We start from the raw sequence: 23112 nt of genomic DNA, 5'->3' as shown, positions 1-23112 counted from the left end.
GTCATGATCAGTCAGGATGGCCGAGCGGTCTAAGGCGCTGCGTTCAGGTCGCAGTCTCCCCTGGAGGCGTGGGTTCGAATCCCACTTCTGACAAAAATTCTTTTTTGTTCTCTTTCTTTTTAAGAATCGAACTATTTGGATGAGATTTCTATACTTGTACGATTCATAATACTACAATAACCCACTGTACCGTTATGTGCATGTTCAAATACATCAATGAAAAACGCTATTAAAGTATATAACACTAGCACTATGATCTCAATTTTTCATTAGTACAGTTTATATAAAATTACAAATACAGAGCATTCAGCACGAATCACCAAAATGAGTGCCTATTAAGTTAATATGTTGCGGGTTCTGTGGCACAATCAAGCTTCAAAATGATGTTTGAGGGCTTGTTTTTAGTTTATTCGAATGAACGTTACTCGTGCTGGTATTTTACATGATTTAGTTTGCAGCAATAAAGGCATAGACCTATGTTTTTCCAAAAATATTTCAATTCAATGCTGTTATTTAGTTCAGTATTGTGGTATTGTTTGTGTTACTTTCAGAGACCTTTTTAAGGGATCAAATAAATAAATAAATAAACAAATAAATAAATTAATAAATAGAAAAAATAAAAACGTTTAATTCATTTTTAGAAAAATATATGTATACTCCATTTATTTTTCCATTTATTTTAGTTCTTTATGTTTAGTGATTAGTTATATTCATGTTGTATTTGAAATTTTGAAAATGTACTTGCGTTCAGCTTTGCTTTTATTAAATGATCAAAAAATGTTCTTGTATATTCATGAAGACCACAGCACTTTCCAAAGCAAGCTTTATTGCTGATTTTTTTGTAACATTTATATATGTTTGTTTTATATTTTTAAATGGATTTTATTTAGTTATTTAACATTGAATTTCAATAATGATTTATCTACATATTTCTTCCTTCCGATGTAATTTGTAATTAAAAAAATCTTTTTTTAAAAAATTGTTTGTTTACGATATTTTAAGTGTAAATTAAATCACTGTTTTTCTGTTTTTCAATAATTATTACGTGCGATCTTTTAAAATCTTTTTTTTAGATTTGGTAATTTTATTATTTTATGATTTTTGAAATATTTAGTACTTAATATGCTATATTTGGACTGAGATTAAAATTTATTTTATCTCTGTCATTTAAAAAATAGTTTTTTTTTTTCAGTTTAAACATGATTTTATTTTTCTATTTGATACTTGTACTTTTGTTTAATATTTTTATTTTGAAAATTTTACTATTTTTGTATTTTTTCAAATTGAGTAATAACATGTATTTTGTATTTTTCACATTCAGTATTCATTATAATTTCAGCTGTTTTCATTTAATTTCACTGTTCTAGTACTTTCTGAAAACTTTTTTTCTTCTTTTCTTATCTTTCGCTCTTTTTCTTATTTGTAATTTTTCATTTTTTAATTTTAGTAATTTTCTTTGTTCATGCATTCAAAAAAGGAAGAGACACTTAGACTTTACAGCACATCACATTTTTTACTCGCGTATCATTTTGTTTTTGTACAAAGAGTAGAAAGAAGGTTTGCTTTGGGGACAGTAGACGAACTCAATCACATTGTCATCAAACAGAATCCCTAGAATATTTTTCCCATGAATTTACTCACCACTGAATGTCGAGAAGAAAATCACACCTAGTGTTTCCAGAAAACATCCCATTGAAAGGCTGTCGCTAACTTTACAGGTGTTTGAGAAAAAAATAAAGAAAAAAAAGTTATAGAAAGACCACTTAAATCATGGTTTGAGCTGTCAGCAGAGGAGTTTACTTTGCAGTCCTACTGTGTGCAACTTGAGAGCACTCACACTTCTAAACAAAAACCACAAAAACTTAACTAGTTCTGTACACCTCACAGCCTGAAGAGTTATCAGTCATCAGCATGAAAACTCCGACCTTAACATGCTTCACCCCGAAAAAAGCCACCGCCAACGCCTTCGACCATCCCCATCCATGGATGGGATTCGAAGGTTTCAACATTTTTTTCCACCAACATCCGCGTTCTGAACTTCAAAAGCTTCGCCTTTGTTCATGATTTTTTTTTTTCAATTATTATTATTTTTTTTTTTTACAAGATTGCGCAAAAGAACTTCTTCTCTCGGAAGGGGTTCTCCGAAGCGGGAACCGGCGACAACAGCGGGTCCTCTTTGGCGTGCGCTTCACAGTAAGACATCAGGTCCGCTGCTGCTTTTGACACCTGAAAATGCACAAGAAGATGTCGAGACTAAAACCAAAACGTATGACGATGTACTGCCAGGTATTACTGTATATATGCAGGGTTGTTAAGTAATTAATTACAGTTACAAATTACTTCTCCCAAAAAGTAATTGAGTTATTAACTCAGTTACCTGAATGTAAGAGTAATTAGTTACTTGGTAAAGTAAATGGTATTACCTTTCATGTTTTTTGGGTTTTTTTTCCATTCAAAAACAAACAAACAAACCAACCAACCAACAAACAAACAAACAGACAAACAAACAAACAAACAAGCAATTTGCTATTTTTGGAAGTCATTTAATGTTGTGAATCAACCGTTAAAGTTGTTGAAATTGCTCCAGTTATTGATTGCATTAGTTCCCTTCTGTCTACTTTCGACATGTGAAAGTTTTAAAACTGTTTCAACATTTAAAGATAGATTCAAGTCAAGATTTTGCCGATTTAGGAGTATTTTAGACTAAAAGTTTCTTAGGTTCGCAAGAAGGTTCTCTACATCAGAGCCTTCCTGAGAATTCTACTGCTTTAAGATGTTGGCTGTTTACTAACGCCGGAAAGTCATCATCATTTTGCGCTAGTCCTCTATACATGTGCTAATGCTGTCATTTCGCATCTAGTTCTATACACATGTGATATCTACCGTAGCATCATGTGGGGGTAGTCTGTTGGCTATCGGCTGCAGTCAGGTATTATTGGAGCCACTTGCATCGCGTTTGCAATGGCGTCACAACTCCCTTCCTACTCCTGTTCTGCTTTTCGTCTCATTGAGTCCGTGTCTCTCAGACTTTTCTCGCGTCATTCAACCAACGTAGTAACGCATAGTAACACATGCCTTTACATCCTCAGTAACGGTAACGGCGTTGCCGAGATGAGGAAGGTAATTAATTAGATTACTCACTACTGAAAAAAAAATAATACCGTTAGTCACGCCGTTATACTCTAAACGCTGTTATTAACAACACTGTATATATGTGTATTATTTGCAGGGTATGTGCAGTGATATTAAGTAAATGTCAAACAAAATTTACATTGAATTCAATTATTAACCATTCATAGGACAAGTGACTATTTTGTTAAATTAAACAAACAAACAAAAAAGTAACCCCACAAAGATCTGGCGTCCACATATGTGGACATCACATTTTGGGTCACGTATGCCACATTATTAACATTGGGTTAAGAAGTGGTCACTGCTAGCCTCTCCCAGTCAAAATGGATTGAATGCCAATGACTGCACAATAAAGGTTAAGGGGTTAAGTCAAGTCAAATTTATTTGTATAGCCCTAAACCATCAGGACCCTAACGTGCTTCACAAACACACAATTAACATTTTTTTTTTTTTTTAATTAATATTCATTACAGTAATTCATTCATCTTTTGTACCGAATCTTCACGAGTGTTATGAGGGTGCTGGGGCCTATCCCAGCCAACTATGTACAGGAGGTGAGGTACACCCTGAACTGGTTGCCAGCCAATCACAGTAATAAATAATATATCCCTATTATTTAATATTCTCATGTTAAATGAATAACAGTAAAAGAGCAATAATGATACAATCATAAAATAAAGATGAGCATATATAATTGTTAATTGATTGATTTAAAAATAAATCATGTAAATTTGATAATATACCCTTTATTCATTCTTGAGTTATCTCGAACACAAACATACATACAAACAGACATACGAAACCAAATGCATAACATCCGCCTCCCAGAGGTTTCAATCATGCAATATCAATTCTACCTAGATTAATCATAATAATAATTTTAAATATAGAAATAATCCATCCATTTTCACAACTCATCTTGTCAGTGTCGTAGGGCGCTGGAGCCGATTCTATTTGGATTGAAATGAATGGAAATGATCATCTGTGCCAGACAACCCTAAAAATAACTAGGGATGTACCAAATGCAAAATTCATGGCTGAAACCGAACACCGAATATTAGAGACATTTGGCCAAAAAAACGACAGGCCAAAAAATACACATGCATATTTCTATTTATTTATTTTTCACCGAAACTTGTAAAACTCTTTACAAGGCTATTACAATATGTCCTACAGTTTAAAATAAGCAAATTGTGCAAAAAGGGGAATTGATCGAGAGTCAGGCAAGTGGGCCGAGTTCTAGAAGCAACGAAGCCGGGCGAAGTTGCTCCCAGCCGGATTAAACAGCGACTGGCAGACAGGCACTTGGATGCACAAATAGACGCCAGGTGGTGCTGAAGCACTGGCCCTTGCCCTCTTAATCGAGCAAGTGCCCTGATAAAGGTTATTAAGTCATTATCATTATTATGTTAGTAATGCATGTGCCCCCCCAAGCGCGGCAGCCATTATCACCGTGAGAGCGCCCTCTGTCCTCCAAACGCTAACACACATCCCCTTCTGTGTGCCAACCTGCCCATCGTTTGACAACATGAATGCGCAGCGTGGACACCAAGGCGGAACATTACTCGCAGCAGGAGCAGAGCAGTACAATAGCATCCATCCACGCCCTCTCCGCGCCCCTGCCTGCAGCCCCTATGCAGAGGTAACACATACTGTGTATGTGTGTGCCCCCCTAAACCTCAGTTGCTTAAGTATGTTTGTTTATCAATATTTAGTAATGTGTTTGCATGTATAGTACTAGAACTGCTACTTCGAGAGAATGTTGCTGCTTATCAAAAACTAATCAGAAACATAATAAACGCACACAATGATATTTAAAACTCACCTGGAGGTAGTGAAACTGAGTGTGTGTGAATAAGCTCCAAGAAAACTGTAGGCGCCCTCGTTTGGCACACAGATACACTGTTATAACAATAATGCAGGTTTAAAGCAAGCTATAAGGATAATTTATTTGCTAAATGCCAAACATAAAATTAGCTGTGTAGTGTGTGTGCCCTGTCAGGGTGTCAGCAGGGTCTTAAAAAGTCTAAAACAAAAAGTCTTACATCCTAGAATTAGTATTTAAGGCCTTAAAATGTCTAAAATTCTCCTAAAATCTCACAAAAGGTTTTAAATACGATTTTAAAAGGTCTTAAACCTCTATTGACGTTATTTTAATTTAGAACTTTCATGAACTTCTGTCTTGCTTTTAGATGTTTTGATTTTTGAGGACGCTATAATGTAACTACAAAGCGGAACTACCTGTGCAGTGCGGTCATTTTCTTCCAAGTCTTCTGTACTTTTTTGTTTGTTTGTTTTTTTGCCAGTATCGATGTGAAATAGGTCTTCAACTGTTTTCATTAGGGTCTTAAAAGTCTTAAATTTGACTTGTTCAAACCTGCAGAGACCCTGGCTGTTGTAATGTCACCAAGCAGGCTTATCCATATTGTTGATTTATTTTATATTTACCTCTTGCAGCAGCAATCATGCCTCGAAAGGAAAGAATAAGAAAATTAAAGTGTTTTGTTGACCCTTGTTTGTTTGAAATAGGTTGCTATTTATTTAAATATATAAATAAATATGTAATCGCCTAATACATCTGCAATGTTTTTTCTTTCTTTTATTAACTGGAACTACTAAGAGTGGATCAGTTGATACGAATTCCTTTTGTAACCAGAAAAGGGTCATCTGACCCGAATCAGCATATCTTTTATGAGCATTGAGGTGGTCATTAGTCATTCCCATTCACACTCGCAAATCCACAGGGTTGGATTGCTCCAATTAGCATCTTGAGTGTTTGCCGGGCAGGGCTGCCTTGGCTTTGTCGGACAGTGGACCACTCAGGCAGCAATTGGGTGGACAACCTTTTTACATATCCCAAATGCTGCAGTTTACGCACAGTACAAGGGGCGGTCTAATAAAAAACAAAACATTTTTTTTTTGTGGTGACATATGACACTTTGCCTTTTTCTCGGGGCTAGGTGTTCGAGGTTGTTGCCGAAGCAATTTTTCCTTATGCGCCAAAAAGAGGAAGTGGTTAAGCTACAAACATATCTTACTAAACCACAACAAATGCACATGTATTCATTTAAATACTACTTTTATCAAGCGAACAGTATACAAATAAATTCCAAACTACTTACGCACTGGCTCAAATGCACTGTACTTCATGTGACAGGCGATATCAATGGAAAGCAACTTCAGAACGAGTGTGTAGCAGCGATTAAGCAATTTATTTCATTTTCCTTCATTTAATAATTGATATATTTCTTTGATACTTCAAAATACTTCCAAACCGCAACATGTTGTCTGTGAGCCAGTAGTGTCAGCTCGCCGTGTTTTGATTACGTCATCACAAGAGGACTAAGGTTCTTCACACTTTTCAGTGGTAAACTTTCGGCCTTTTAACCGAAAATACAATTTTAGCTATTATTTAGGGTTTTCGGTGCCAAATTCTCTGTCACAGCTCTAAAAATAACCCTCACATTTGTGTATCAAAATGGTTCGGACGTTTATGTCAGTATCAGCCAATGACTGACATCAGCAAAGAGCGAGAGCAGCAGGCAAGCAGGCAGCGACGTAGCTGTGCATTAACGTTAGCGCCTAGCTCAAACTCGGCTATTACGCTTGAGGCGGGGTTGACCACATAAAAAAATTACAGAAAAGGATAAGCCTGATATTGCTCGGTTTTCTTTCAAATAAGCAATATTTCAGTATTGCTTACATGGCTGAGTCATGGCAACCTGGCAAACTGACGCACACACGTAAGGCTTATGTGTGTGTACCATGCACGCACAGTACGTGCATGCGTTCTATCAATCCATGTTAACTTTGAATATAAGACTTAACAGGGATTATTAATGTCTGTTATTTGTGTCATCTTTTTGGAAATCAAAACACGATCACCCTGGAATGCCTTACAGCCAGCATGTGTAATCATTTGGTTTGATGTTTTTGCCCATGCGGGTCAATTTGCTCAGCGCGTGACAGACTGAATTAATGCGCATGTGTAATACTTGAACGGGCTCAATGGACAAAGGCAGTCCGAACAGGCACGCCAAAAAAACAGATATGACAAAAAAATCGGAGTTGTTCATTAAGACCTGCACTATTCACAAAATGATGGCATTTCCTCCTAAAATATCTGAAAATTTGTGCATCCGTTAACCCTTTGTAGGACTCTAATTTAAGTCATTGGGTACCATTAACAACGCTAATTCTCCCAGGTTAAATGAAATGGACGTCTATTGTTTAAAAAAAAAATAAAAATCTTAGTGTCTTTAGTGTCCTAGAGTAAATTTCTGGTTTTATACGTACTAATCGTAATGTTGTTTTAATACCGTTGTACTGATTTTTGGATGTATATAGTCATATAAAAAAAATGTTTAAAAAATGATATATATACATAATTCAGGCCTGGGATCCACATAGGTGGACATCACATTTTGGCTCATGTAGACCACAGTTGTTGTCAAATGTTAATCGTGTTGTCTTCATGTAAACGCCAGGTCATTATGATTTTTTTTTTCTATTAATGATAATTAAAAAAGAATTATACACGCTGACTCACCTTTATCCTGTCGATGTTGGCCTCCATCTTGAGCTGCTCCACCAGCTTCCTGGCTTGCGCGATGCTGGCCGTGTTATTGCTCGCCATTGGCACGGTCTGCGGGGAGACGGGGTGGGGGCAGAACGTGGTCACATAACCGGACTGTCACACGTGGCGTGCTGCGCGCCCACATGCGCGCAATGATCACACACATGCGACCGTTTTATTTATGGCCTCAGTTGCTAGGCAGCTGGAGGAGGGAGGTGGGATGGGGGTTAGGAAGGTGTGTGTGTGTGTGTGGGGGGGGGGGTGTCTTGTCCACAGCTCCCTTTCAAATAGACCATTGCATTGAAAGTTGTCATGTCGTGAACTTGACACACGTTGATGTACAGCAGGTTCAAAACTCGCTATGCACTCATGCTTACATTATCATTACAGGACTAATTTGATTATTTTTGCACGTAGTCGACTTGTCGGTGCAGATATACAGGAAATCACATTGTTTACTGTTACATTGTCCTCTAGGCTATAAATTAACATTATTTAATCATTAAAAAGTTTTCAATGTCAGCCCTCCATCTCTAAATAGATTAGACGTTTATCACCGTCAATGGCACGAATCATGATCATTCACTGCCAGCCCCTCCCAGTCAAAATGATTTAGACAGTCAAAATGATTTAGACGTCAAGCGCCACAAGTGAGAGCTAATATGTATTGTATTTAGGAGTATGTGTTGTGGTAGTAAAAGAAGAACATGCATACAGTACATACAGATGATCCCTGTGTTAGAAAGTACCTCACTTACATGATTTCGACTTGCCGGAGTCCGCCATTTTGTCTCTAGTCGTGTAGTATTTTAGAGTGGGTGTTTGAGCTCCGTAATTTTCTTCTTCGTCTTCTCCAGCCACCTCTCAGCATTGATGGTAAGTACAGTATCTTCTTTTTTACTTTACTTTATTAATGATGTATAATACATGTTTTTGGACAGTTATTTTGAGATTTAGGGTTTTTTAAGGGGTACATATAGGGTTAATTCCGACTTATGCTGAAATTTGGGTTATGTCGCAAGCGTAGGAATGGAACTCATTCGTAACCCCTGTATTTGAAATAATACATTAACTCATAGGCTTCCATTGACGGCAGTAGACGTCCAATCCTTGGCAGCGAATACTGTTTTTTCAGTGCCATAGACGGCCAGTGATGTCAACTTCATTTTGACTGTAATTCCCGTTAATGGATCATTTCGAACGGCGCTCACACTTTTGCAACTCCCGAGTGCAAATGGGTACGAGGTTTACTTCCTGAACGCAATTGACGAGTCAAAGTCATCTTTTGTATCGAGGTCATTCTTTCACAGCTCGGGGGAGTCTTTCAAAACGGGCCAGTGTTTTCAGGTTTCTGGGCTGTCGGCACAAAACGAGGACTTTATTAGCCCTGAAAGTGAAATTCTCTGAGACGACACTGACGATAAAAGCTCACGAGAGGAATCAATTGGTGCTGAATAGCCAATTGTGGCAATTTGCTCCCAAAGAGAAACTGGCGTTTACCTGGTCTGCTCACGCCGCCGCTCCCCACCTCAGTCAGTGTCTGCAGCTCAAGTCAGTGTGCTGAGCTCGCGCCACTCTGTATTCAAGAGAAGTAAAACATTCAGAAACAATTGGAAATCATACAGCACTATGATCTGCAAAAATGTGACTTTAGGGATTCTTGAACGTTGAAGTGAATGTTTCTGCGGTCAGAGTTTACAAAGGTTTGCGAATTTGAACTTTTTTTCCCTGTGTGTGGCACACACACTTTAGGTTGCCCACCACTGGTTTAAGTGGCTCATCCTGCTTTCCCTTGGCCTTGGCGCATCATTGTTCGCGGTCACATGACCCTCACTGTCTGCCGTTTCTGACAAATGGACCAATTACTCTGCATGAGTAGATCTGCAGAGGAAGGGAATTCCGCCTGTCGTAAATCTGGCATTGATGCGGCGTGGCACAAAAGCATCCGTTTGCAAAAAAAAAAAAAAAAAAAAAATGTTCGCTAGAAGCGCATAACAGCAAAATAAAGGTCCTCACTGAGCAAGTCAAGCTCGCTGGGAGAATGGGTGGGAATTTCATATCTTTCTGCAGATCTTGACCAATGTTGACACAGCAAACATACAAATTGATGGGAGACAAATGCCGGAGGGCACGCGAGCGCCAACACGTGACTGTTTGTGTTCAAGTTAACTCCTCAGGGAGCACCCATGTGGAAAACCACACCGTAAACGGCTCTGACGTTGCAGTGGTGCAGTGGGAGGAGGGAAAAAACCATGTGAATCATTTGGATTTTCTTTCTGAATAAATTGCTTATAAAACGTTATGGTCACCGAAAACAAACAAAATGATTTTGAATGTTTTTTTTTCTTCTCGTTAACTGACTAAGATAACTTATAACAAATAACAATAAAGAGGTTCCAACAGTAAGAATGTTTTTGATCTGTTTATCTACCAAATGAGCTGAAAGACTGTAAGATTCTTTGCTTTGCTGCACAGCCACACCAGTCTAAAATGATTAATCGTCTATCGCCATCAGAGGCAACCATTAAGTTAAATTATGAATAATATTAAAGCCAGTTCCAACAATGACAAGGTTGATTGATTTGTTTATCTACCAAGTAATACGAATCTGCGTGAAGTTCTTCACATAGTTTACAGCAGACTATCTGTAAGTGGTGCACGCAGGTCCGTTATTTTCATCGCATAGGAAATCTCCCTCCCGATGCCTTCAGCAGAGTGCGCTGGCAGCTAGCTTGGACTTTTGGCCTAGCAGTTAGCGCACTCTTCTGCCATGCTGGACGCACTGTGCAGTGCAGGTTCGTGCCCTCATGATGGGGACGAATTGAGTTGTGTGGCGAGGTTCCATGCAGAGTGGTTACATTAATGCTGTGAACTGGTTTGGGGGGTGCACGGAGATCCGTTGTGTGCACTGCATAAAAAAACTTCCCTTGGTTCATATTCGGCAATGAAAGCCAATGAGTTATAAGTAAACAAAATAATAACTGAAGCTTTGTGCTCACAAAACAAAGTAAAATGTATAGAAATTATTATTTGTAGTGTATATTTTTATAAAGATATATTAACGATGTATTTTGAGTGTGCCGCAGGTATTATTAGATAGCAAATTGATTATGGATTACTGAAAAATCATTTAAAAAGTAATTTAGTTAATTTAGATAATCTAGGTAAATTACCATATTTTTCGGACTATAAATCGCACCTGAGTTTAAGTTGCACCAGCCCAAAAATGTGCAATGAAGAGGGAAAAAAAACATATAAGTCATACCGGAGTATAAGTCATTTTGGGGGGAAATCTACTTGATAAAATCCAATATATAGAACAGATATGTTATCTTGAAAGGCAATTTAAAATAAAAATACACTAGAGAACAACATGCTGAATAGGTGTACAGTATGATAATGTTACATGATGCACAATCAATGCGAACGTGGCTAGTATGTTAACATAACATAGCTATTTAGAATTATTCAGATAACTATAGCATAAAGAACATGCTAACAAGTTTACCAAACCATCGGTTTCACCCCAAAACACCAAAATAACATTTGAAATGATATAATAATGTGCTAATAATTTCACACATGAGTCACTCCAGAGTATAAGTCGCACCCCCAGCTAGACTGAAAAAAAATGCGACTCATAGTCCGAAAAATACGGTACTTATTTATTTTATTTAAAGTAGTTGGTGAGTAGTTAGCATGTTCACCTCACAGTTCTGAGGTCAAGGGTTCAATCCTGGGCTCCGGCTTTTCTGTGGGGAGTTTGAGTACTCTCCCTGTGCCTGTTTGGGTTTTCGCCTAGTACTCCTGTTTCCTCCTAAATCCAAAAAAACATGGATAGTAGGGTTTTTGAATGCTGCGAAATTGTCCCTAGGTATGTGTTTTAGCACGAATGGTTGTTTGTCTAATTGTGCCTTGTGATGGGCTGGCAACCGATCTAGAGTGTACCTCGACTATTATAGTTAGCTGAGATAGGCTCCAGCAACCCCGGACCCACGTGAGGATAAGCCGTACAGAAGATGAATTAATTAATTTCAAAAGTATCATTCTGCATGCTCAACATGAAAATGACAACCATTTTCTTTCCAACACGCATTTTATTGTATTTCCCATTAACTGGCGACCCTTGCTCTATTAGCTAGACTGTGCCAAGCTGCAATTCTAAAAGTTTCTTCATGTTTTAGGTTGTGTTTCTGAAGCATGATAACACTTTGTGGCCAACACATAGTGTTCAGCTAACCTTTATATCAGGGGTGTCCAAACTATTCCACATAGGCAGCAGTGGGCGCTGGATTTTATTCCAACAAAACAAGACGACACTTTTTCACCAATGTGGTGTCTTACAATTGTAATCAGTTGATTGCAGTCAGGTGCTGCTTGTTTTAGAAGAAACTTCATTGGTTAAACTGTCTGTGCTTGATTGGTAGGAACAAAACCAGGACCCACAGTGGCCCTTGAGGACCAGTTTGGATACCCCTGCTTTATATTGTATTGAATCAGGTTTCATGTGTTCTGAGCAAATTTGTTGAACAGTGTATTTTCCATGTTGTCCCTAAACGCATTGTGCGGTGCATGGTTTCGATTGTTCCGGCGACAGCTACGTCCCATAGTTGCTGTGTACTGTGTTACTAATAAAGCTTGGGAAAGGTCCCAGTGGAAGTCTGGCGCCATTACTAAGCAACACAACATTGGCATCACTGTGTATATTATTGCCAATTCAAATGGATCTGTCACCATCAGTGTTGTTAATCTTACTTTAAAAAAGTAATTAATTATAGTTACAAATTACTACCCAAAGTAATTGCGTTAGTAACTCAGTTACCTGAACGTAAGAGTAATTAGTTACTTGGCAAAGTAACTGGTGATAATTTTCATGTTTTTTTTTTTTTCTCAAAAAACAAAAAACAAAAACAAAAACAGAAAACAAAAAAAAACTTAGGTCACACTATGTAAAGTGTACAAGGTTTTTGGGACAATTGGCTCTTCCCAAATTCTTGACCCTGATTTACCCTTTACCCTGAATCAACCGTTAAAAGTTGTTAAAATTGCTCCCATTATTGCATTAGTTCCCTTCTGTCTACTTTTGACATGTGGAAGTTTTAAAACTTTCATCATTTAAAGATTGATTCAAGTCAAGATTTTGCTGATTTAGGAGTATTTTAGATAAAAAGTTACTTAGGTTCGCTAGGAAGGTTCTCTACAACAGAGCCTTCCTAAGAAGTCTACTGCTTTAAGATGGCGGCTGTTTGCTAACGCATCTAGTTCCTATACTGTACATGTTGCTGACGCCCCTGTGTCTGTCATTTCGCATCTAGTTCTATATAGTATATGTGATATCTACCATGTCTACCATATCATGTGGGCGTAGTTTGTAGGCCAGGGGTGCCCAATCCCGGTCCTCGAGAGCCCCTATCCAGCTTGTTTTCCATGTCTCCCTCCTCTAACACACCTGAATCAACTATTCGGGATCGTTATCAGGCTGCTGCAGAGCTTGCTGATGAGCTATCATTTGATTCAGGTGTGTTAAAGGAGGGAGAAACGGAAAACAAGCTGGATAGGGGCTCTCGAGGACCGGGATTGGGCACCCATGTTGTAGGCTACTGGCTACAGTCAGGTATTATTGGAGCCACCTAGCATCGCGTTTGCTCGGCGTCACAACTTTTTTGTCTCCTCCCCACTCCTGCTCTGCTCTGTCGTCTCGGTGAGTCCGTCTCCCTCAGACTTTTATCGCGTGATTCAACCAGTATAGCAACGCATCGTAACGCACGCCTTTCCATCCTCAGTAACGGTAACGGCGTTGCCAAGATGAGAAAAGTAATTAATTAGATTACTCACTACTGAAAAAAATAACGCCGTTAGTAACGCCGTTATTAACAACACTGGTCGCCATCAAAGGAAGCGAAAGAGCCCTAACTTGGATTGGCATATAATCATATGCCAATCCAAGTGTATAGTATTTACAGCCTACGTGTTATTGTAGTCAGTAAAAGAAGAACATTTATATTGAAAAAAACCCATCAAATTATTGGCTGCATTGACGGCAATTGACGACCAATCTTTTTGAACTGGGAGGGGCTGGCAGCAAATGATAATGTTCCAATGTCACTGAAGGTGATAGACATCCAATCCATTTGGACTGCTGATGAGTTACCATTGTCTATAAACTCACAGTAGCTCAACCTTAAAAGACCTATAAGAAAATCCCAACAACTATTACAGGATGCGCTCTGGGTTAATGAACCCCTGTTTTGTCGCAAGTGTTGCGGTGGTCGACGTCACTCACAGCTCAACATGAGTCTTCCCGTGAAGGAAAACGTAATTGCGGTCCCCATCGTTACCGACAATCTGTTACTCTGATATCTACTCCTCTGCCCCTCCTCTTCTCTTCCTCTCTGTGGAAAGCTAATTAGCTTGTCTATTTTTTCCCCAGTGGATCCAAGAGAAATGAAGACCACTAAGCAGGCAAGGACAGGAAGGGTCTTCTCATTGTGAAGCCCTGGGTGTGACTTCACATAATGGTAATTAAACATGTGTCCCTGCCCCTGGAGGAAGAATGATCAAACAGCTATAGGTCTACAGCAGAGGTGTCTAAACCCGTCATCAAGGGCCGCAGTGGGTCCTGGTTTTTGTTCCTACCAATCAAGCACAGATAGTTCAAACAATGACATTTCTGCTAAAACAAGCAGCACATGACTGCAATCAACTGATAACACTTGTAAAACACCAGATTGATGAACGGTGTCGTGTGAAATCCAGCACCCACTGCGGCCCTATGTGGAATAGTTTGGACACACCCAGGGGCGGACTGGGACCAAAAAGCAGCCCTGGACTTTGACTCAGCCCAGCCCACAAGAATCGCTGTACGATGGGAAACACAGACCCTCTAGGGGGGTCCGGGGGCATGCCCCCCTGGGAGAATTTTTATTTTTACATTTTATTGTAAAATGCATCAATTTCGTGCACTTTGAGAGAAAAAAATGAAGTGGCTACGAAGAACTACACATTGCATTATTATTCATATACAATATAGTTTATGATTTTCTTCGTAGTATGTTAGCCATTTTCTATCCGTGCCATCTTTGCGTATGAATACTCTTTGTACAGTCAGGTGTTTTCTGAGGGTGGTAAGTAAAAAAATGTGTCTAGACTGTGACTGTCTGACTTGGAGCGCTCAAAGTACTGCAAAGCTGAAAACAAAACGATATATAAATGATTAAAAATAAATATCATATCAATTTAGCTACCTAAACTTTAAAGTAAAACCATTCATTTCATTAATATTTTATATTTCTTCTGAATTAATATTGCTTGTGTGTGTGCATCCGTTGTTTTACAGCTAAAATATTTTTTCTTAGGAGAGGGATAGTAGGACTAACATACTGTAACTTGACACGATTTCAAACGGGTACATGGACTAGCTGGCACTAACCCTTTAATTGTCATTTATTTCATTTAAAATGTAGCTACCTGGAGGATAACAACTGCCAGTATACCGAGCAAGTAACCCTTTTCATCCCTACTTACTTGCTCTGCACTTGTCTGGGGAACTTCCATCAGTTTATCATTACCCCCTCCCTCTTCTTTTCTCTCTCCCTGCACCGGCTGCACGTCAGAGCGGCTGCTGCTCCCACTCTCATCATCGCCGGGGGCTGGGCAGTTGTTACCCGACGTGGCCGTTGCAGCCAGACTGCTGCTTGTGAAAATATTTGTCAACTTTTGACATTTTAATGCTTCGCTCTCCAGTTTCTTTAATTTTTTAAAATCTCCCTAACCTTCTCCGCGCCACCCATCTCTTTTCTTTTTTTGCCACCACCATCCATATTGTGCATTCAAGCTCGTTGCTATTTTGCTTCCACAAGGAAGTTGAAGGAACCAATGAAGGCAACTCTGTGCTTTCTTTGTTCTTCTAACAGCCAGGCGCATTGCTGCCACCTGTCGGATTGGATGCGAACTGTAGATCAGAGGATAGGGGGATAAAAACCAAGACAGTCTGGCTGCAGCCCGCCTCTCATAAAAGCAGTGATGTATAATGAATGGCGGCCGCCGGCCGTCCAGGGCACCGGCCGTTCTGTGATCCTCCAGAAGCCACAGATTACCAGTCCACCCCTGGACACACCTGGTCTACAGAGAGAACCCCACCTCCCAAAATCTTCTCACTCCATCTCAAAGTAGTTTAAGGTTAGGGTTAACATGTAGAAGGTTTTGCTGTTTATATCCCACAAGGTAACAACCAACCATCCAACCATAATCTATCGCTTAATCCGGGGTCGGGTCGTGGGTAAGCAGCTTTAGCAGGGAAACCCAGACTTCCCTCTCCCTAGCCACTTCAACCAGCTCCTCTGACGGGATACCAAGCCATTTTCCAGGCCAGCCAAGAGACATAGTCTCTCCAGCATGTCCTGGGTTGTTCCCGTGGCCTCCCGCGGGTGGGACATCCCTGGATGCATCTGAACCAGATACCGGAGCCACCTCAACTGGCTCCTCTTAACGCAGAAGAGTAGAGGGTCAACACCGAGTCCCAAACGGATGACAGAGCTTCTCACCGTATCTCTAAGGGAGAGCCCGGACACCCTGCGGAGGAAACTCATTTCGGCCGCTTGTATCCGCGATCTTGTGCTTTCGGTCACAACCCACGACTCGTGACCATAGGTGAGGGTAGGAACGTAGATCGACTGGTAAATCGAGAGCTTCACCTTTTGGCTCAGCTCGTTGTTACCACTACGAACCGGTGCAGAGTCCGCATTACTGCAAATGCTGCACCGATCCGCCTGTTGATCTCCTGGTCCCTCCTACCCTCACTCGTGGACAAGACCCCAAGATACTTGAACCCCTCCACTTGGGGCAGGATCTCATCCCCAACCTTGAGAGGGCGCGACAACCTTTTTCGACTGTGGACCATGGTCTCGGATTTGGAGGTGCTGATCTTGGTAACAATAAAAGAAAATGGCAGGTAAAGAGTTAAATCTCACCTAAATGAAAGGTAAATACTGAGCAATAGTCTTTCACATGAAGGTAATTTAGAATAATCATTGTCATTCCCTTAAAGTAATCAGCAGTAGAACAGGATTAACAGAGCAGTAGAAGTTGGTTGCACAAAATACAGCATTTCTGCCCCAAAAGTTGAGAAAAATGTCACATTTGGAGAGTGGACCCATGTGCATGGAGACAAGGCAGAGTGATAAGTGAAACTTCAGAATGTTTATTTTATAAGAGGACCGAAACATATTTCAAAAATAAAATAAGTAACAAACAAAACAGGGAGTCAAAAATTTATACAAAGAGCACAGACGGGAATGGAGCAGGACGTGACGTCAATCTAAAAAAAGGCCAATAGCTAAATGCACAAACGTATGGGGGGCAATGAAAAACAACTGGGGAAGACGCGAGAGGCAAAAGGACGCTGATTGGTTGACACTGGGGAGGGACAGACGAGAACTGGTGGAAACGGAAACGTAATCAGAAATGGCTCAAACTAAAATGCAATTTAGGTAACTAAAATATCTAAATACCAAAAGCAACAGAAAATGACCAATGCTCAGACATGTTTAGGCATTTACAGACAAACAGGCTTGAATGGTTCTTTCTTCTGTTTTTTTTTTTCATTAACCGTTTACCACTCTTTGACGGATTACACTAGTCATGGCCAAACTAATGATATGGGATCACTATTATCGGGTGTGAAGTTGATGTAGTCAATTTAGGTGTGTCGTCCTTGATCAAGGCCAGAGGTTCGTACAGGATTACATCTCATAAGTCACTCGGCCAGTGTTGCGTTACAATGCAACGCGAGATGATATTATCATCTTATCATCACTTTTGTCATCCTGTCACACTTCATTTCTTAGCTTTGACCTTCGCTGTAGTTCTCTGTGTTGTTGAGTGTCTGTTGTTTTGTGTACTAGCGCCATTTTGTCCAAGATATTTTAATGTCCAAGCCAATTTGGCCTTGATTTTACCACATGGCACAGGTGCTTTACAGTACCTAAAGCAAGACAAGATTCTTCACTTTCTCCCACTGCCTCACAGATGGCTCACTGCCACCCGTCATCATTCCATTAGCCCGGACATCTGCGACACCCCCAGCATGCTCTGCCCATTCTGCCAACTTACACACTGTAGCGTGTGTGTTTGTGTGTCTCGGAGGGCAGTCGACGTCCCACAAGGATGAGCGGGGTGTGCGGTGGGGGAGGGGTGTTGGTAGGAGGCAGTGGCCCAGGAAATGATGCATCTCCTGGGAGTTGAGGAGGCAGCAGGGAGAAGGCTTTTGCTCCAGGGAGCGCAAATGTGCTCTCTTATGTTTAGCAGATCAAACGACAGCATCCTGCTATGTCTCCTCTGTCGGATTCAAACAGCGTGGCCAATCATGAACAATCCTACCAGCGTGAAATGTTGATAAGAAAGAATTAGCCTCACACACCAAATGGTTAAAACCTTGAAGTCGCACATTACGTAACAGCACAGCGGTAAGTGGGGTAGAAACAATGCATAAGAGCGGCAACTACTGAGCACTAGATGCAATTTAAGGGGTACTTTTATATTTCCTAGGTAGAAAAGCTAACACTGAAAAGATGTAGGTGCAGTTTTCCGGGCTTAGGTAAAGTTTGAAACTGTTTGGCTGAAATTGCAGTGGAGATAAACATTAGTCTCCTCTGGAACCAGTCAGCCAGCCAAGAATAACAGTGTCAGACTTCTGGCTGTTAGCAATATGACAAACATCCGGCCTTGTTTAGATTGTGCTGAGAGTGCGGGCCAGGGTGGGGGTTCTGCTGAGACTCTGGAGTCCTGAGAGTGATCTTTAACATTTTAACAAACTTGATGGTTTGAAACTGCGGAGAAACCAATTCGAGTTAGGTGAGAGATTCTTTGACAACTGCATACTAGAAACAAAATCTCTGTATGGTCAGGGATTTTTTTCTTGCTGTAGTCATTTCTCAAGGACTTGGCTTCAGGACAGGAAGGAGACTGCTTGATAGAAAATTGAGATGGGTTACCCATTCACGTAACAAAAACCTCAGCCCGGATCTGGAAACCAAGTACAGTGGTACCTCTACTTACAAACGTCTCTACGTACAGAATTTTGAGGTTTAGACACGCCTCAACGGAAACATATTGCCTCTTGTTACGAAAGAAATCTCAGTATACAAAAGGTGAAAATACAATATAGGTGGTACTCGCCAGAGTTTACTGAACGTTGCATACTTATAACTGTTCTGCTATTGGCTATTGCCTAGCATTCCTGGCATCCAATTGGCTAAGAGTGACCTCTACTGTACTGTATGTGTATGTGTGTATTCCGCCGTCCTCTTCTTTCCGCCCTTGTGCTCCGACAGCTTTACATGAGTTTATTAAGTTTTATTCTTTAGTCCTTGTGTCTTGACAAATCTGCTGCCTCTTTTTTTTTTTTTTTTTTTTTTTTTAAACCTGTCCTGTTCAGCTGTTTGACACAGAGAATGGAAGTCTAAGTGCCCGGATTCTGAACAGTTTTAATGTTTCACATGGAGAGTCTGACATACTCCCATTGTGATCATTCAAAATACCTTTTTATTATGACAAAGCAGCGAACAGGAAGGGATTATGGGGGGACAGAAGAAAAGAAATACAAGAGAAGAAAGAAAAGAAACACATACACAAACAACAGCAAGAAATACATTGAACATCTAAACTAGTTACTAATATGCTGGTGCTATCGTCAGCGAGATGTATTTCCGGTTTACACCATGTGGGGGCCAATTGGCCAGTGAAAGAGGAGAATGGGGGTGTGGGTGTCTATAAGACTATAAGCTAAGTGATTGAAAGGGGTAGAGTGTACACAAATCAGTTCTGTGATCTAGAACCCAGTAATCGTGTGAATCTCTTATGAGTGTAAGCCCGTTGGCGACCAACCCTACGCCGCCGCATCGCCAATCCCGGCACCGGAACCCCCAACCCGAGCATGCCCTACCACATCCAGCAGCACGCAAGCCCCACCGGGCGCGCGACAGCCACGCAGACGGGCGGAGAGACCGCGCGGGCGCCAACCCAGGGCCACGGCCCCCACCCAGCCAGCCCGGGGAGGGAGGGCGGGCGGGGGGGTGGAAGGGTCATGCGCAGCCCACCCCTCCTCCCGCCGCCCAGCAAAGGAGCCACCGTCCCCCCCCCCGGGACCCAGGGTGGTCCCCTGGGCCACCCGCGCGCCCATCAACCGGCCTTCAGGGATGGCAGGAGGGGTCTGCTGCCTCTTGTATCACCCACCTGTGCGTCATTGTCTCGTTGCCCCTTGTCTGTATTTAAGTGTCCTATCTACTGTCAGTGTTTGTTGCGTCATTGTAGATTCCTTATCTATAATAATTATTATTATTTTTTATTCATTATCATTATCTAAGCCTTCATGTGCCTATATTCCCAATAAGTTTTGATATCGTTTGCTTGATCCCCTGGTCTTTTGTTTGAACTTTGTATTGTATTTTGGTTCACTATTATTAAAACATTTTTAAGTTCCCCGACACATTTGCCTTTTGTTTTCCCTGCATTTGGGTCCACCTTGCCCCCACATCTTGACAGAATTTTTAAGTTAAGAAACATTCTTCCAGAACCAATTAATTTACAAAGTAGAGGTACCACTCTACTACTCCAAGCCCTTGTTTGCCAAGAGTGGAAGAAGATGAAATAACAAAAGCTTTAACTGCATTCAGTCTTGAAGCAAAATTGTGGTCTTAATCTCGATAACTGAGGCCACAAAACTCAAATGCTTGATTTTTTTGTTGTTGATGTCATGACAATAGTCTTAAACAATCATTCAGGCCACATTTACACACCAACCGTCTGAAGCAAAAATGCAAACGTTTTTGTTGTAAAGAATAATTCCGTGTTTAAACGACCGATTTGTGTAAGGAAATCTGTTTGCACATAGAGACGCAGAAGTGCATGAAACTTTAAATTTGTCGATGTAGTACACATGTCCAGTGTGGCAGCACCACTAAAACTTGATTCCTGCGTGTAACCCTTCTGCTTTGCTATTTCCTTTTCCGTTCCGTGTCATGGATTTGCTGAAATGTTCTTTTCTGGTCAAAATCACTCTTTGTGATGACCATAGTTATTGTTGACTTGACTTCTGGAAAGAGTTAACTGCTGTTCGGGAAAGTAGTTTGTTACATGAAGCCGTGTTATGAACTGGCTCGTGATTGTGATGTCATCTTAATCTTCGTTCCTTTCACTGGCAAACTTAAGTTGAAGGATTACTATCAACTACTTTTCTGTAGTATGAGGGACAGATGACACTTAAACTGTGTTTTGCCTTTTCAAACATTTAGATGGTGATGACAGGGTCAAGTGATCAAGATTTCCACTCTTGAAAGAGTTTTCAGATATTTGCAATTTCCTCTCAATCATTGTGTAATAAAAAGTAATTCACCTAAAAGAATGGTTGATTGGGAGGAGCAGTTGATTCCCACTTAAGTGTGTTTCTTACTCAAAAGCGGTGCCACTCTGTTGTAGAAAGACTCTTTTAGATCTTGATATGAATGAGCAAAATAACTTGGATGTGGACCTTACCTGGACAACACCACTTGAAACAGTCCCAGAGATTCGAAGAAACATCCAAGATTTGTATATGTTGACTGTTTTAGATCTTGTCCTGGAAAGGTAAAAGATCTCTGAGGTGACAAGGATAAAACCTGGACAAGATGTCACTTTAAAGAAATGCTCAACAGAAAATGGACGTGTGCGTTGGAACTTTTGTGTAAAGGTCCTTAAAGGACTCCAGTTGAGTGTTGAACCTAAATCTGAGGAACGAATCTATCTTATGGTAGTCTCGTTTCCATCAAGCCTCAACTAAGTCTAAATTTGACGTGGAATACTAAAGTCTTCAGATTCTAGAATTCGTTTGTAAGCACCATTGCTTGCTAGTAAACTTGAGACCTACAATTACCTCACGGCAACTCCATGTTTCAGATAACGTGGAGATTGACTAAAAACATTTACCTTTTTGGTGACATGAACTTAATTTTGGTAGTCTAAAGGTTTTCCTTGAAAACACTTGAAACCCTAAACTCTAGACCTGGGTGTTTTGGTCTTGTTTTGATGTTCCTTGAGAAAGAGGATTTTTATGACTCAGTTCCATAGAAATTCCAAAGAAATTCATTTACTGAACAATCTTTGAATTGTGACCCTGCCTGTCTTGCACCTGTCAAACAAGCTTATAAAAACAGAAGTCATCATTTTTAAAGAGTATGAAATGCACCAAAAATGTACCGAAAAAACGTCACATCCTTTATCTCAAAATCATCCTTCTGAGCTTATTAGCCCAGAAGTCATTTACAACCCCAGACAAACTCGCCTTTTCTCTTTAAACCCGGATCACGCACACACATCAACTACTCCAGACGGATCATCGATCCCCTCGACGATTCCCTCGTCATCCAAGTCTTATTTGTCGCTCCGATATTTTGCAACACTTGTTAACCTATCGTGTTTTGTCTCACCGGCGCCCCGGTGGCCTTGAGACACTAAATACCGAACAGGCCATGATTTGCTACACAAAGAGCACAAGAGATTTATCGTAAGCACGACAATGCCTTCGTGCTGCGTACAGTTTTCTTGGGTATGCTTAATGAAAAAAGCGGACCCTCCCCCTTCAACCCCTTTTCTACTCTGACCACGACATGACGCTCGAGGAAGGAAAACAGTCGAGAACGATCCGAGCTTTACCCCCAAACCCACCCTCTTTTCATCATTGAATTACATCTGGCAGAGGGAATTTTTCATTCCACTAGCAAGGAGTGGGGGGAATTCCTGATATAAACCTACCAACAGCATCACAATGAATCATGCGAGAGTACACACTATGGTATTCCATGATTTTATGATAGATAATTTGAAAAAAAAAAGAAAAGAAAAAAATAAGACATACCTTTCTTATGCGTTTACCCGACGTGGAGCCAAAACACATCCAGTCTGGTGGAGTCGATCTTACATCCACGCTGTCCTGCTCTTCCCTGGCTGAGATCCTCCCTGCCTCCCTCGCTCTCCTCGCCTGCCGCTCCCACAGTCTCCACCCTCCAGTCAGGCTGCAAGAAGATACCCCCCCCCCCATCTTCCTCCCATTTCAGTTCTCTCTCCCCCTCTGCCATTATCCACACGCCAACATCATCCCCACACACTGGACTTAATAAAGTCAAGTGGCAACCTATAAGATCCTATAAGATTTGTGGCTTGTCAACACGCAGTTTGGCAGATCCTAGTCTTAAAGCTCAGAGTGGTCACAAATATATACACTGAACCTATTGTGGAACATGGTGGGTGCTCGGTTTTGTGCTGGGGGGCTGCTTTATTGCCCTTGTTAAGAATATGTGGGGTGTCCCAATTAAATATTTTTCCGTCCGAGTTTGTCACCTGATATTCCGGATCTACTGATAGTGAGTCCCAAT

The 23112-nt window shown here is 40.6% G+C and overlaps 1 protein-coding gene and 1 non-coding gene across 3 annotated transcripts; one reads left to right on the top strand and one right to left on the bottom strand.

Annotated features, from left to right (window-relative positions):
- Window positions 1-10: 10 nt before the first annotated feature.
- Window positions 11-93, top strand: trnal-cag (transfer RNA leucine (anticodon CAG)). Its single transcript has one exon. It is a non-coding gene; the product is annotated as a tRNA-Leu (tRNA).
- A 1400-nt stretch (window positions 94-1493) lies between these two features.
- On the bottom strand, window positions 1494-22726 carry LOC130931293 (guanine nucleotide-binding protein G(I)/G(S)/G(O) subunit gamma-2). Of its 2 annotated transcripts, XM_057859952.1 has the most exons (6): window positions 22596-22726; window positions 21239-21320; window positions 21099-21172; window positions 9209-9284; window positions 7682-7777; window positions 1494-2226 (listed from the first exon to the last, which is right to left on the bottom strand). In XM_057859952.1, exons 5-6 carry the CDS (start codon window positions 7766-7768, stop codon window positions 2098-2100), a joined length of 216 nt encoding a protein of 71 aa, XP_057715935.1. In that variant the 5' UTR covers window positions 7769-7777; window positions 9209-9284; window positions 21099-21172; window positions 21239-21320; window positions 22596-22726; the 3' UTR covers window positions 1494-2097. The 2 variants fall into 2 exon arrangements, with proteins under 2 accessions (XP_057715935.1, XP_057715934.1); XM_057859951.1 differs by lacking the exon at window positions 21099-21172.
- Window positions 22727-23112: the final 386 nt, after the last annotated feature.

The sequence above is a fragment of the Corythoichthys intestinalis genome, chromosome 15 (genome assembly GCF_030265065.1).
Source record: "Corythoichthys intestinalis isolate RoL2023-P3 chromosome 15, ASM3026506v1, whole genome shotgun sequence".
NCBI lineage: Eukaryota > Metazoa > Chordata > Actinopteri > Syngnathiformes > Syngnathidae > Corythoichthys > Corythoichthys intestinalis.
This window is presented reverse-complemented; position numbering and strand designations above follow the sequence as displayed.

Bases quoted from the DNA above. Each gene is read 5' to 3' on its own strand.
- LOC130931293 (XM_057859952.1), bottom strand. From the start codon at position 7,768: ATGGCGAGCAATAACACGGCCAGCATCGCGCAAGCCAGGAAGCTGGTG. The intron at 2,227-7,681 runs GTGAGTCAGCGT...GTGCATTTTCAG, and splicing joins CCAACATCGACAGGATAAAG to GTGTCAAAAGCAGCAGCGGA.